This window comes from Jaculus jaculus, chromosome 18 (assembly GCF_020740685.1).
Source record: "Jaculus jaculus isolate mJacJac1 chromosome 18, mJacJac1.mat.Y.cur, whole genome shotgun sequence".
Lineage (NCBI taxonomy): Eukaryota > Metazoa > Chordata > Mammalia > Rodentia > Dipodidae > Jaculus > Jaculus jaculus.
The window spans coordinates 54,082,916-54,097,547 of NC_059119.1; the positions used below are offsets into that span (position 1 = coordinate 54,082,916).

The 14,632-nt window shown below is 46.1% G+C and overlaps 1 protein-coding gene across 1 annotated transcript; it reads left to right on the forward strand.

Moving 5' to 3' along the window:
* The first annotated feature begins 3,838 nt into the window (after positions 1–3,838).
* On the forward strand, positions 3,839–12,530 carry LOC101612471 (cytochrome P450 1B1). Its single transcript, XM_004660108.2, has 3 exons — positions 3,839–4,168; positions 4,495–5,541; positions 8,761–12,530. Exons 2-3 carry the CDS (start codon positions 4,496–4,498, stop codon positions 9,347–9,349), a joined length of 1,635 nt encoding a protein of 544 aa, XP_004660165.1. The 5' UTR covers positions 3,839–4,168; position 4,495; the 3' UTR covers positions 9,350–12,530.
* Positions 12,531–14,632: the final 2,102 nt, after the last annotated feature.

The following is a 14,632-nucleotide window of genomic DNA, read 5'->3' on the forward strand; positions in this document are numbered from 1 at the left end:
TTTGGTGGAGAAGTTGTGATGATTATCCCAAACGTGACGGTAGATTTTTGGCTAAGGGAGAGTCCCAGCCTGAGCTGGACCTGGGGTAAAGACACACACTGCTTCAGATTTACATGAAGTTGTTTCCAAGTACCAAGACTGCCTGAATGCTGAGGAAACATCATAGCCAACCACTTTAGTTTGTCATAATTGATAAGAGTCTATCTCTCTGACAGCATTGACCCAACTGCTCTATTTTTTGTTTGTTTGTTTCTGAGGTAGGTTCTGGCTCTAGCCCCGCTGACCTGAAATTCACTATGTAGCCTCAGGGTGACCTTGAACTCATGGAGATCTTCCCACCTCTGCCACCCAAGTGCTGGGACTAAAGGTGTGCTCCACCACACTGGCCTACTTTATTTTTTTAAGTATTTTTTTTTCTTTTTGAAAGATTTTATTTTTATTTATTTATTTAACAGAGGGAAAGAGGGAGAGAGAGAGAGAGGAAGAGAGAGAGATTGGGTGCACCAGGGCTTCCAGCCACTGAGAACAAACTCCAGACACATATGCCACCTTGTGCATCTGGCTTACGTGGGTCCTGGGGAATCAATCCTGGATCCTTTGGCTTTGCAGGCAACCACCTTAACCGCTAAACTGCTAATTTCTCCAGCTCCGGCCTACTTTTTGATGCAAGTTCGAGAACAAGCTGAGCTTGAGGACATTCCTTAGCTATTTGCCTTTGTAGGCAAGGCATGCATGTAGATGACCTCAAGATGACTGGAACTGTTGAACAGGCAGACTCAGCTTTGCTTTGTACTTTTTAAAATAGAAGTTAAGGGCTGGAGAGATGGCTTGCCCATTAGGACACTTGACTGTAAAAGCTAAGCACCTATGTTCAACTCCCCAGATGCCACATAAGCCAGATGCAGAAGGTGATGCGCGTGCAAGGTCACGCATGTGCACAAGGCGGCACATGCAGCTGGAATTTAATTGCAGTGGCTGAAGGCTCTGGTGTGCCAATTCACTCTTTCTCTCACTCTCATTAAAATAAATAAATAAATAGGAGCTAATTTGGCTTAAAGGCAACGTGCGCCAGGTCTAATTCTGGCAATGATAGTGTGGCAAAGGCTTCAAATTGGCACTAGCCCATTGACAATTCCCATGCCATAAGTTGGAGTCTGAGGAAGAATGATACAGCAGAGTCCTGAATCAGCAGAGTGGGGTCCTGCTAACACCTAATAACGTAACGTTGCTGTGGAGGATGTTGCTCTGGTCTGAGTATGTTCTCCAGAAGAGCACGTGCTGGAACTTTCATTTCTTCACTGCAGTTTTGTGGAGGCTGGTGGGAGCTGTCTATGTCACCTTCCCGCTGTCGTGAGATGGGAAGATTACTGTCCCCTGTTCCCTCTTGTCTCAACAGCGGATCCTATGCCTCCAGACTGTGATCCAAAGTACCCCCCGCCACACACACACACTCTGTATATTGACTAGAATCAAGTGCACTGTTATAGCAACAGGAGACGGACTAAGACAAATATGTAGGCTCTTAGAAACCAATCCTAATGCAGTTTCTCCAAAGCACTTTCTCCACTGCTTTGAGCAATCTACCATGGTTACTCCCAGAGAATTTTGAAAGCTATTGAAGACTTTTAGAAAAAGGCATTTCCTTAGCAGGTCAGACATGTTACTGTAAGCAGTCAGACTCTGTTCAGACACCTCTGTATGCTTCCTTATAATGCCATCAGTCATGTATTCCAAGGTCAACTTGGAAGGACCATCCATTGGTCAATTTAATTTCAAGAAGTGAGCATACTGTTTACTTGGAATCCTTAAAATCCTGTTACGGGGCTGGTGTAAAGGCTTAGTGGTTAAGGCACCTGCCTGCACAGCCAAAGGCTCCAGGTTCCAGTCCCCACGTAAGCCAGATGCACAAGATGGCACATGCATCTGGAATTCGTTTGCAGCTACCGGAGGCCCTGGCACACTCGTTCATTCTCTCTCTGTGCCTCTTTCTGTCAAATAAATACATGAAAATAGTTTTTTTTTTTAAAAAATCCAGTTATGAAAGCAAAAAGCAACAAATTCTTGCAGCTGATTTTTCTAAATCAAGCAAGGAATAAAATGCGATGCCTCTCATCTGTTACTTTCTTCCGTTTTCCCTGATTTAGGGGATTTGGAGCAGGTCTTTGTGGGTTCAAACCTTGTCTCCACCTCTAGACAACTGTATGACTTGGGCAAGTCACATAATCTCTGAATCTTTTTTTTTTTTTTTAATCCTTGTCTGTAAATAAAATCACAATAATGCAAATTTCGGACGAGGTGCAGGCGGAGCTGAGAGCCCGGGTAATACGCGTAACTTTCATATTTACATTGGATGACGCCGGTGGCCTGAAGGTACAATTCCTGCCTGATTAAGTAGCTAGATTCCTTCCACCTTTTCCTCCAGGCGCGCCCTGGCCCGAGCCTTGGAGGAGACCGGGTGTTTGGAACGTGTGATTCGGGGCGCACTGGCCTCCGGGACCCCCAGTGTTTCGGGGGTGTGCGTGGGTGCGAGCGCATGGGGGGCGGACCCCGCAGGAGCGCACCGGGCGGTGAGCTGCGGGAGCCCCTCGCTCCCGCGGGCGGAGGTGCGCGCACCCCGGTTCCCGCGGACGCCGCGGAGCGTGCGTGCATGCGTGCGCCGCCCAGGGTGGTGGCGACAGGCCCCCGCCCAGGGCCGCCGCCTCGGCGTGTCGAGGTGCGTGCGAAGCGCGGGCGGCGGGGCGGCCGCGGGCAGCGCCCGGGGAGGTGACTGCAGCCGGCTTCCCACAGCTCCGCACGCAAGGGGGAGGCGACAGTCCGCCGCGGAAACGTCTCCTCCGCCCACTCTGCGCCCGGCGCCCGCGCGCAGCGCCACCTCCCGGCCCTGGGGGACCCGCGCGGGCAACCCTGGGGCCCGTGCTGGCCCGCGTGTGCGCTCCTCTCCCGGGTTTGAGAGCTGCTTCTCTCACGTGTCCCTGTCTTTGCATCCTACAGGGAATCTTTTTGGGGACAAATTGTTGGAAGGAATAAGATAGGGAAAAGAAAAGAAAAAGTGGTGGCGCACACCTTTAATCCCAGCCCTGGGGAGACAGAGGTAGGAGGATCTCGCCAATTCGAGACCAGCCTCAGACTGCACAGTGAATTCCAGGTCAGCCTGGGCTGTATAGTGAGATCCTACCTCGAAAAACCAAAACCAAACAACAACCACCAAATCAAAACAAACAAAAAAGCGTGGTGGTGTACGCTTTTAATCCCAGCACTCGGGAGGCAGAGGCAGGAGGATCGCCGTGATTTCGAGGCCACCCTGAGACTACATAGTGAATCCCAGGTCACCCTGGGCTAGAGTGAGACCCTACCTCGACGAAACAAAACAATAAATACAAGACCAAGCCTTAGCCACAATCCGAGCTCCCAAAGTGACACACCTTTCCAAAGGGCCGCACACCGGTTGCCCCGGGGAGCCGGAGCTCCAGTTACCCCAGGAAAGGCGCGTGGGGCGCGTTTGGGTGAAGCGCGCGGAGGCGTGAGAAGTGGTGACCCGAGCGCAGTTCTGGGGGGGAAACCGAGGAGCCTGGACTTGGGGGTGACCGGCGATGACCTGCCCTTGTGGACAAACAAGAACTTCCTTCACGTGGCCGCTTCCTTCCATACAGAGGCCAGCTGCCGCTTCAGGTCCTCGGGGCGCGCGGCGCGCACGCTAGCCGGTCCCCAGTGGACCAAGTCCCTGGGGGTGTGGGGGGGGGGCGGGGGGAAACCTGCGCGTCACGCCCCGCCCCGCCCCGCCCCGCACGCCCCGCCCCGCCAGGTCCCACTTCCTCGGATCGGTCGCTACTCGGTCCTTAAAACCCAGAGAGGCGGGATGGCCCCTGGAGTGTGCGCAGACCGGGGACTGACTCCAGCCCAGCGTCGTGAGAGCTCGCTGGCCTTGTCCCGGCCCGCCCCGGGTGCCCGGGAGCTCGGGCAGGGTGGAGGCACTTTTCTTTGTCCTCATCCCAGTCCACTTCGGAGCGGATGGTGAAGCAACAGGGGACAGCTGGTGTGCCGGACGGTTCTCGGACACTCTCAGGTTGACATCTTGCCCTGGGCAAAGGCTCCGGCGCTCTCGCCCAACCCCCGCGCGCGGAGCCTGCGGTCGTGGTCCCGCGCCGCTGGAAACCACTCTTCGTCGCAGGTCAGTGTGCCCACGGGGCCACCTCATCACATAGGTTCTGGCACGTCAGGGGTCTCGGAGTGGCAGGGACTTTAAAACAAGCGCTACTGCTTGCGTCGGTGTTGTGCCAAAGTCACGGGAACTGTTACGCACGCGAGGATGCAGTGGCTGGCGCCAGCGGCTGGGCTGGGGATGGGAAGGGTCGTCTCCAAGCGTCTTCAGATAACCGACCCTCCACCCAATGAGGCACGGTGGTAGCTCCATGCTGGCGTTGGGGCGCGGGGGTCTCTCTCTCTCTTTCACCTGAACGCCTGACTGTCACGTCGGTCTTCCCTTTGTGTCCCCAGCATGGCCACCAGCTCTAGCCAGGACGCCCCGCAGCCGCTGAACCTGTTGTCCACCCAGCAGACCACGCTTCTGCTGCTCCTCTCGGTGCTGGCCGCTGTGCACGTGGGGCAGTGGCTATTGCGACAGCGACGGAGACAGCCGTGGTCCTCGCCCCCTGGTCCCTTCCCGTGGCCGCTGATCGGAAATGCGGCGGCCCTGGGGCGGGCATCGCACCTGTCCTTTGCGCGCCTGGCGAGGCGCTACGGCGACGTCTTCCAGATCCGCCTGGGCACCTGTCCCGTGGTGGTGCTGAACGGCGAAAGCGCCATCCACCAGGCCCTGGTGCAGCAGGGCGCCGTCTTCGCCGACCGGCCACCCTTCGCTTCCTTCCGCGTGGTGTCCGGCGGCCGCAGCATGGCCTTTGGCCACTACTCGGAGCGCTGGAAGTCGCAGCGGCGCGCGGCCCACGGCACGCTGCGCGCCTTCTCCACGCGCCAGCCGCGCAGCCGCCGGCAGCTCGAGGGCCACGCGCTGGGCGAGGCGCGCGAGCTGGTGGCCGCGCTGGTGCGCCGCAGCGCGGGCGGAGCCTTCCTGGACCCCACGCAGCCGGTCCTGGTGGCGGTGGCCAACGTCATGAGCGCCGTGTGCTTCGGCTGCCGTTACCGGCACGACGACTCGGAGTTCCTGGAGCTGCTCAGCCACAACGAGGAGTTTGGGCGCACGGTGGGCGCGGGGAGCCTGGTGGACGTGCTGCCCTGGCTGCGGCTCTTCCCCAACCCCGTGCGCACCACCTTCCGCGAGTTCGAGCAGCTCAACCGTAACTTCTGCAACTTCGTCCTGGACAAGTTCCGGAGGCACCGCGAGAGCCTCCCGCCCGGGGCGGTCCCGCGCGACATGATGGACGCCCTCATCCTCTCGGCGGAGAAGAAGGCAGCCGCCGGGGGTTCGGGCGACGGTCGCGCAGGCCTGGACCTGGAGGATGTACCTGCCACGGTGACCGACATCTTCGGCGCCAGCCAGGACACCCTCTCCACCGCCCTGCTGTGGCTGCTCATTCTCTTCACCAGGTAAAGCCTCCCTTTCCCGCTGCGGAAAGGAGTGTGACTGACTGTAAGGTCACATGCAGAGTGCGGGGACTTGAGGTTTTCCTCCAAATCCCAGGCCCCGCAAAACTAAGCATCGCAAAGCGCTCAGGTCCTCTGAGCAGCTCTGTGTCGAATTTATGAAGACTCTCCGCCCCGCAAAACCACCTCCGCGGAGAGAAATCCGCCGAGAAGCGTCCTGAGAAGGCAGCTACAAGCCAGTGCTGGCTTCACAGAGGTGTCAGGGCCAAGACAACGGAAGCAGACACTTCATTGGCACACGAATATAGTCTAGAAAAAGAGTCCTGGGCATCTAGGGGGTGCCTGAGGGTTTCTTTCGCTGTTCTCTCTCCATTCATTCTCTGTTAGCTGGTACCCGTGGCCTACCTTGACTTCTCACTACCGATCATTCTCTCCCACTCAGATTAAACAGACCCCTGCGTCAGGTGGCTTAAGCAAATAAATTCTGCGTGAGAATTTATTCTCACAGATTAGCTATTGTTTAACTGAAATTCAGAATGAACTGGGTGTTGCAGTCAGGTCCGCATTGCTGGTAGAAATCACCCAACCAAGAGCAGCTTTTGGAGGATGGGGGCGGGGGAGAGAGGTTTATTTTGGCTTACAGATTCGAGGGGCAAGCTCCATGATGGCAGGGAAAACGATGGCATGAGCAGAGGGTGGACATCAGCCCCTGGCCAACATCGGGTGGAGGATAGCAACAGGAGAGTGTGCCAAACACTGGCAAGGGGACACTGGCTATAAACACCCATAAGCCCGCCCCCAACAATACACTGCCTTCAGGAGGCGTTAATTCCCAAATCTCCATCAGCTGGGAACCTAGCATTCAGAACACCCAAGTGTATGGGGGACGTCTGAATCAAACCACCACACTGGGGAACCTGTATTTTGTCTGTAAATCCTACTCCAGCAAATGTTTCCCTCAAGGCAAGTAACGATTCTCTGAGACCAGAAATGCTGATTGTGCGATTTGTTGGTGCCCTTGGGATGCTGAATGTGCAGGTGTCTCAGATTTACACATACTAGCTACTTTTTTCTCTTCTTTCCCTTCCTCCTTCCCTTTCTTCCTCTCTTTCTTCCTTTGTGCACAGGCGGGTGTGTGCAGTATGCGTAGTTTAGTGTATGCGCGTGCGCGTGCTCAATGTGCATGCTGTGAGCTTGCATGCAGAGGCCAGAGAACTCCAGGGCAGTTCTCTATTGCCGGAGACAGGCTCTCCCCCTCTACCAGAGACGCTGTGGTTTCTCTTTAAAAGTTGGAATCCACACAAATTGTATTTCCCTAGATGATGTAAGCTGTTGCCAAAAATTATGTTTCTGCACATTTAAATGTTTTTTCAGTATTAATATCAAGATCGTAGAAATCCGTTGGGATGTGGGGGAGAGCCTGGGACAGAATAAAGAAAAGTCAAGAGATCAGGAAAAAAGCCACCCCAACATCCTAAGATAAACCATTGTCTTTTGAAATACTTTTATTAAAAAAGTGTTAGAATAAAGTATATTTTTCATGTGCTCCAAGGAAATAAAACAACCTTGAGATAGCTTTTGATTAAATAACAATGTCAAAAACTTTTTCTTTCTTTAATTTTTTTAAAAAATATTTTATTTTTATTTATTTATTTGGCAGAGAAGGAGAGAGAGAGAGAGAGAGAGATGGAGAGAGAGAATGGGTGCACCAGGGCCTCCAGCCACTGCTAACAAATTCCAGATGTGTGCACCTCCTTGTGCATCTGGCTAACATGGGTCCTGGGTAATCAAACCTGGGTCCTTTGGCTTTGCAGGCAAATGCCTTAACCACTAAGCTATCCCTCAAGGTAGCCCTTTATCTTTGTTTTGAAAAGACACTAACTATATTAGCAGTTAGCAAATAGCAAGTCTTGTTTTGGGTATGTTTTAGTAAAATAGAGTTCTGCCTATTCATGTGTTGGGTCTGATTTCACACCACAAGGCAAAATTAAATGGCTCTTGCAGGCAAGATTTGGTCTATAAAAGCCTATTTACTTTATGGTCCTTTATGGCAAAAGTTCACACATTTCTGCAGAAGAAGTGATTTTTTTTCTCAATTTTTATTAACATTTTCCATGACTAAGAAGTGATTTTTAACATCACCCATAATTCTGTCACTTTCATGCTTACATGGATTTCAGTTACAATTGTTCACTGTTTTTCCTTCTGACCTATCTACTTGTTGCTGTGGAGCCCCTTCCAGTCTTTTAACATTGATTTGAGTAAGTTTTGATGGCTACATAACATCTTGCCATATTCATATGTATAATATAGTTTCATATATAATTGTATATAATCATTTCATTGATTTTGATGGCATTAAAATTTTTAGCTAGTGTTGTGGTTATATATAGGGAATCTGTTAACTTACTTTTCTGGAAATAAGTTTTTAGGAAAGAATTACTTGGTTTTACTGTGAGAGGCTAAGGGGTTGTTACTCCTGTAGAGCTTGACAATAGGAGTTTGTTTTCCAAAAAGGATTGTACCAGGTTATGCCAGCAGCCATTCATGACAGTTTGTACCACAGTCTGACAAACAAGGACCTGCTTTTAAGTTTAGGAAATATGGCTTTATCTACCAGGATGCCAACAATATTTCATAAAATAAGAACAGGACATGAGAGAAAGAGATCTTTTAGGGTCATATTTTAACTTTTGTGAGCTCTGGGTATTTTTGCCTTTGTAGACTTCAATATATTTTATGATTTCATTAGTTTTTAAAATAAAATTATAACTATAAATTTAAATTACATACTAAAACTTCTAGCTACAGTTCGTGTTTTTACACACGAAGATTTCTAAGGACCTGGCAACATTCTTCTGGGCTCCTATTGTGGGCCTTACACACTGTACTTAATGGTTTAGTTTTCTTAGCTATTATTTGTGTATTTTAGACTGTAAGTTTAAAAGTTATTTTTTTTACTTACAGTTCTCTTGAGTGGGGAGAGAGAAATTCAAAAAACAAAAACTTTAGCCAGTGCAGAAAATAAAATTTTTGAAGTTCATCTTGTAATTTTGAGAGAAATGAACAACCTGCTTCATATTTTCTTCCAGAAATAATTCTGTCATAGATCTAGATAGCTGTTTAAAGAAAAATGGAATTGAAATAAATTGTAATGTGCTGCTAAGTGAAAGGAGAACTAATTTTGTTCTCTTTTTTCCTGTCCTTTGCATTAAAATCCAGATATCCCGATGTGCAGGCTCGGGTGCAGGCGGAACTGGACCGGGTGGTGGGAAGGGACCGCCTGCCCTGCATGGGCGACCAACCCAATCTTCCGTACGTGATGGCTTTTCTCTACGAAACCATGAGGTTCTCCAGCTTCCTGCCTGTTACCATTCCTCATGCTACCACCGCCAACACCTTTGTCTTGGGCTACTACATCCCCAAGAACACGGTGGTTTTTGTTAATCAGTGGTCAGTGAATCATGACCCAGTGAAATGGTCTAACCCGGAGGACTTTGATCCAGCCCGCTTCCTGGACGAGGACGGCTCCATCAACAAGGATCTGGCCAGCAGCGTGATGATTTTCTCGGTGGGCAAACGCCGGTGCATCGGTGAGGAGCTGGCCAAGATGCTGCTGTTTCTCTTCATCTCCGTCCTGGCTCACCAGTGCAATTTCAAGGCCAACCAAAACGAGCCCTCGAAAATGAGTTTCAGTTACGGCCTAACCATTAAACCTAAGTCATTTAAAATCCATGTCTCCCTCCGAGAGTCCATGGATCTTCTTGACCGCGCTGTTCAAAAATTACAAGCTGAGGAAGCTTGCCAGTGAGAAACCAGAAGCAAACAGGATACCCTGCCTCTCAGTTCTCCAGTTCTCTTGAGTGGGGAGAGAGAAATTCAGTGTTTTTATAGGTTCTCTTTGGTGTTACTTCCGTAAGGGGAGTATAAGCCCAGTGGCCCAGAGGTGAGGCTAACTCCACACTGAAATGGTTCCTGTGTGTGGGTAGGGGGAGGAGACCCTACAAGAGTTTTTGAATCAGAGTTAAAGGGTTTAAGCACATACACACACACACACACACACACACACATACACACATATACACACACATATATACATACATACATATATATGATTATACATATGCACAACTATCTAATGAAGCAGCATTTCAGTAACTGTGCCTTCTTAGGTGGACCCAAGTCAGAGCTTCTATGTATAGAAATCTACTCCATAGAAATATGCACTTAGCAACTCCAGGATATATTGAAGATGCCATGACAAGTTAATCCAGTGTAAACTGTGATTGGGGGTAACAAGACAAAAGTAAAAAACCAGAAATTTCTACAAAAACTCCTGTTTAGTAAAATAGCTTTACTTGATTGTTTATCCCGGGGTAATTTTTCTTTTTGCTTATGAATGTAGCTCTCTATGATGAATCATAAAATAATTTCCTCAAAAAGAAGTTAATAGTTCAATTAGTGATCATAAATTCAGAGATTTATGAATTTAAAGGGTTTAACCTTTAAATCTATTGCACAACTGCAAAAAAAAAAGAGTTAAAATTGTGCCTCTTTTGGTTGTTTACATGCAGTATTTCAATTATAAGGGGGGAAAATGATTTTCCAATCCAGCAAAGTTTTGTTATGTAACTTTACTGTAGTGATCTCAGACATAAGTTTCATAAGCTTCTAGCCTGTGTCATCAGATAGTATTCTATACTTACATATGTTACAAATTAACAAGCAGTGCATTTTATCAGTATTAATCATTTTGGTCAGGAAGTGATTGAACAATCTTGTATAATATTGAGAATTAAAAGTATAACCTGGGCAGAAATGGTGGCACATACCTTTAATCCCAGCACTTGGGAGGCAGAGGTAGGAGTACCTTTGTGAGTTCAAAGCCAACCCAGGACTATAGAGTGAGTTCTAGGCCAGCCTGGGCTAGAATGAGACCCTATCTCAGGAAAAAGAAAAGAAAGCAAGAAAGAAATCAAAAGTATAACCTGTTCAATGAAATGTGGCATGATTCCATTAGATTATTCTGATTAAATCAACTACCTATTTTTGGCATCATAGAAACCACATTACAGCAAGGTCTTTTCTCAGTAAAAGTTTGGACAATGGACAAAGCTCAAGAATAGATCAGTAAGACGTGCTCTTATTTTGTAATTGTATTTCCTTGTAATGTAATTTTTGAAATTGATCCAAACAATATGCTAAAGTTCCGAACTCTTGTCATGCTCAAGTTTTAATTTAATATCTATCCTGATTGTTGGATTCTAACCAAATTTAATGAGAATTTGACCATTATCCTGTTTTTAAAATGCCATGAATTATTAGTTTATTCTTTTTACTAGGCAACTTGATGGGAAACTGTCATTATACCTAATTAGTTTCTTCTTTAAATGATTTTTAAACATTGAGTGTTTTTTTTTAAGTTAGATTCAAAAATAAGGACCATTTGTGATTGTGGAGGTAGTAAGATCAACTATCTTATTCAAGATTGTGTGAGCAATTACATTCATAACTAGGGGAGAATAAAACTTTGACAAAATATATGCATCTGGATCATGTACACAACTTGAAAGCCTTCTGAAAGTGATGGGAGAATGCAAAAGTATGAAGAAAAGTTTCATGTTTTCCTCTTCATTGTAATTAAACTCCCAGAAAAAGTTCAGCAATGTCCAGAGAGCTGTTTTATTAAGTTTTTTGTATTCTTTGTATTGAAATTCCAGAGGAAGGATTTTATGATGACTTGTGGGTGGTCAGAGGAAAGACAGAACAACTGAGAAGAAAAAAAGATGTTGAAGCATTTCCTAATCATCCCAAATTAGTTTACTGAAGAATGAAATTTGAAATATGAACAGTTAGGAAAAAGATGTTTGGTATAGCAGCCTTAAATTTAAAGTAGCCCTATTTTGTAGTTTAGAACTATATTAAAAAAAAATTTCATGTAATCTTTATTTAAAAATTTTATAATTGTAGCCCTTGAATGTGAAAAGCAGTTTGCATCAGTATTTTAAAGGCTTTAAAGTCAATTATAATTATTAGGCTTACCCAATAATTTTAAGGTTTTTAGACACTGGCTATTTCCAAACATTATATGATTCAGGGTCCCTGTGACCTACTTCCTGGGAGAGGCATAGTCGCAAAACATGTCATGTACCTATTTGGATCCCTCATGAAGTCAGCCAGGTCCACATGCACCATAATCTGTTTTTTATGAATGCAGCTACCATTTTATCTGATGTTTGCAGCAAAAGGGAAAGGGAGGTGGGTGCTTTGAGGCTACCTGGTTTAGTCAATATGTTTAGAACCTGGTAGTGAAATCAGAATAAAACAAAAAGGAACATAAATAATGAAATTTTGAGGCTACGGTAATCAGATTACTTAATCACAAAGCCTCATTTTATTTCTACAAGAATTAAGACTGTATTTTATGATCGCCATGAAAGCCAAAAAAATATATGCCAGTTCAAAATATTTTATTGCAGTAAAAGCATGTTTTTGAGTTAAATGTATAATTCATATGTCAGACAGCGGACTGTGTAATAAAATTGCCTCATTTTCCAAAACAAAAAGAGAAGATGCTTCAGGCATGTTTTGTGGATTATCCAAAAGCTGTCATGTCCCAGAACTTAGCCTTTACCTGTGAAATATTACTACACCCTCATGTGTTCACACTAGATCTATATTAGATCAGATAGTTACACAGGCATACATGCTAATTAGTATTTTTTAGCTGTGACACGACTGTGTGATAAACGTATACTTTAGCAAGATGATTATAACCCAAGAAAAACTTCGTATTTAACATTTTACTATTTTTGTACTTTATTACCTATGCTTCTAGTATGTACATAACAGCTGCAATGCATAGTTGTCTTAGGGACACAGCATTAGTATGTAGCTTTTGCTTTCTGAATATGAATTTTTGAAAAAATTCCTATCTGTAATTATAACAGAACACCATTATTAAAATAATAAAAATCACTTTCATAATCTTACATTTCATTGTATGTACGTTGTAGTAAATACAGTCTAACCAGTCCATTTATTTCTTTTACTATAAAACCTTTGATTGAAACCCTGCATCAAATGACTCTTTTGTGGCTCCTAACTGTGGTTCTTCCATTTTCATGCCGTTGTGTGAAGTGTGTCTCCTGTAAACCTTCCTTATAACACACATTGCCCATTTGACATGAAAATATCTGCATTTGATCATTCCATATTTCAGTGGTTGCTCCGTTTAGCTTTTTCTCCAGTAGTATTTCAACGTCAAGTTCTCTACCAAATACCTATCTTTATGCTTTGAAATTTGCAAAGACCAACAAGGAGTTAAATGCTGATGGCCATCAGCCAAACAAAATAAGAATTAACTTGCAATTTTGAAAGATTGGATTGAGATCTTAAAATGCTGACCTAATATTTCTGCTTCATCTGAAAAAAATGCCGGACACATTTCCCCCTCAGCATCATGCTAATCCTTTCTTTGAGTGTGCCATTCACTCAGTTTTTTAAGGTACCTGCATCTTAACTAGTAAGTACAACTGATGCCCAACAAAGTGGAATGGGTGGGAGAACTGTGCGTTATACTGTCTGGAAATCTGACCTCTTCATTTGGTAAGTGCCATGCTGTTACGGGATCCATTGCTAGGCCTTCATCACGCTCCACTCACAAAAGGAAAGCCTGAGCAACATCACAGGCCTTTCTTTCTTTCAGACAACAGCGCTTGTTACTTGAAAATAGGCAAAGGAGCAATACAGTAAAAATAGCATTCAGCGTCATTGATTCTTTGGCTGGTCCATCATCCCAGCAGCCTGAAGGGACAGCATGGATTGACTGACTTTAGAGCCTGTCCACTTGTATGTGCTACAAACAGACCTTGGGAATAGCCATATAGAATCAAGGAAAACGAAGGAAATAGTGTCTTGGGGGAAAACCACTTTAAAAATCTAACTAGGGCTGGAGAGATGGCTTAGCGGTTAAGCGCTTGCCTGTGAAGCCTAAGGACCCCGGTTCGAGGCTCGGTTCCCCAGGTCCCACATTAGCCAGATGCACAAGGGGGCGCACGCGTCTGGAGTTCGTTTGAAGAGGCTGGAAGCCCTGGCGTGCCCATTCTCTCTCCCTCCCTCTATCTGTCTTTCTCTCTGTGTCTGTCACTCTCAAATAGAAAAAAAAAAAATTGAAATAAAAGAAAAATCTAACTAGATGGGCTAGAGAGGTGATTTAGCAGGTAAGGCACTTGCCTGCAAAACCTAATAACCTGGATTTGAGTCCCCAGTACCCATGTAAAGCCAGAGGCACAAAGTGCCACATGCATCTGGAGTTTATTGGCAGCAGCTAGAGGCCCTGGCACACCCATTGCCCCCCTTCTCTCTCCTTATAAATAAATAAAATATTTTTAAAAATCTAATTGGAAAAATATCCAATTGGGGTCAGGTTTTTGCAAAACTGTTAAGCAGGATTGAATTCTGCCTAATTCAGTAGAGTATGAAGTTGGATGCAAGTGGGAAATGAAATGTAGCATTGGACACCAGATACTGTGGTCACCGGAAGCATGCAAAGGTCATTTCTGTCACTTAAAAGCCAGTCCACTCTTCTGCACAAGTGTCACAGAAGTGAACTGGCCTCTAGCACTCCCTTATTTGCCTCAGTGACTCCCTGGCGCACGCCTTTAATCCCAGCACTTGGGAGGCAGAGGTAGGAGGACTGCCGTGAGTTCAAGGCCACCCTGAAACTCCATAGTGAATTCCAGGTCTGCCTGGGCTAGAGTGAGACACTACCTTGAAAAACCAAAAAAAAAAAAAAAAAGGAGGGGGGAAAGAAGAAAAATTAAAAATTCACATTCAGGGGCTAGAGAGATGGCATAGCCATTAATATACTTGCCTGCAAAGCCAAAGGACTCAGGTTCAACTCCCCAGAACCCACATAAGCACAAGGTGGTGCAGGCATCCGGAGCTCATTTGCAGTGGCTGGAGGACCTGGCACACCCATTCTCTCTCTTTCTCTCTCTGCCTCTTCTCTCTCTCTCTCTCTCAAATAAATAAATAAAGATAAAGAATACAATCAAAAGCAATTCTTTTTTAAACTGGAATTTTTAGATAA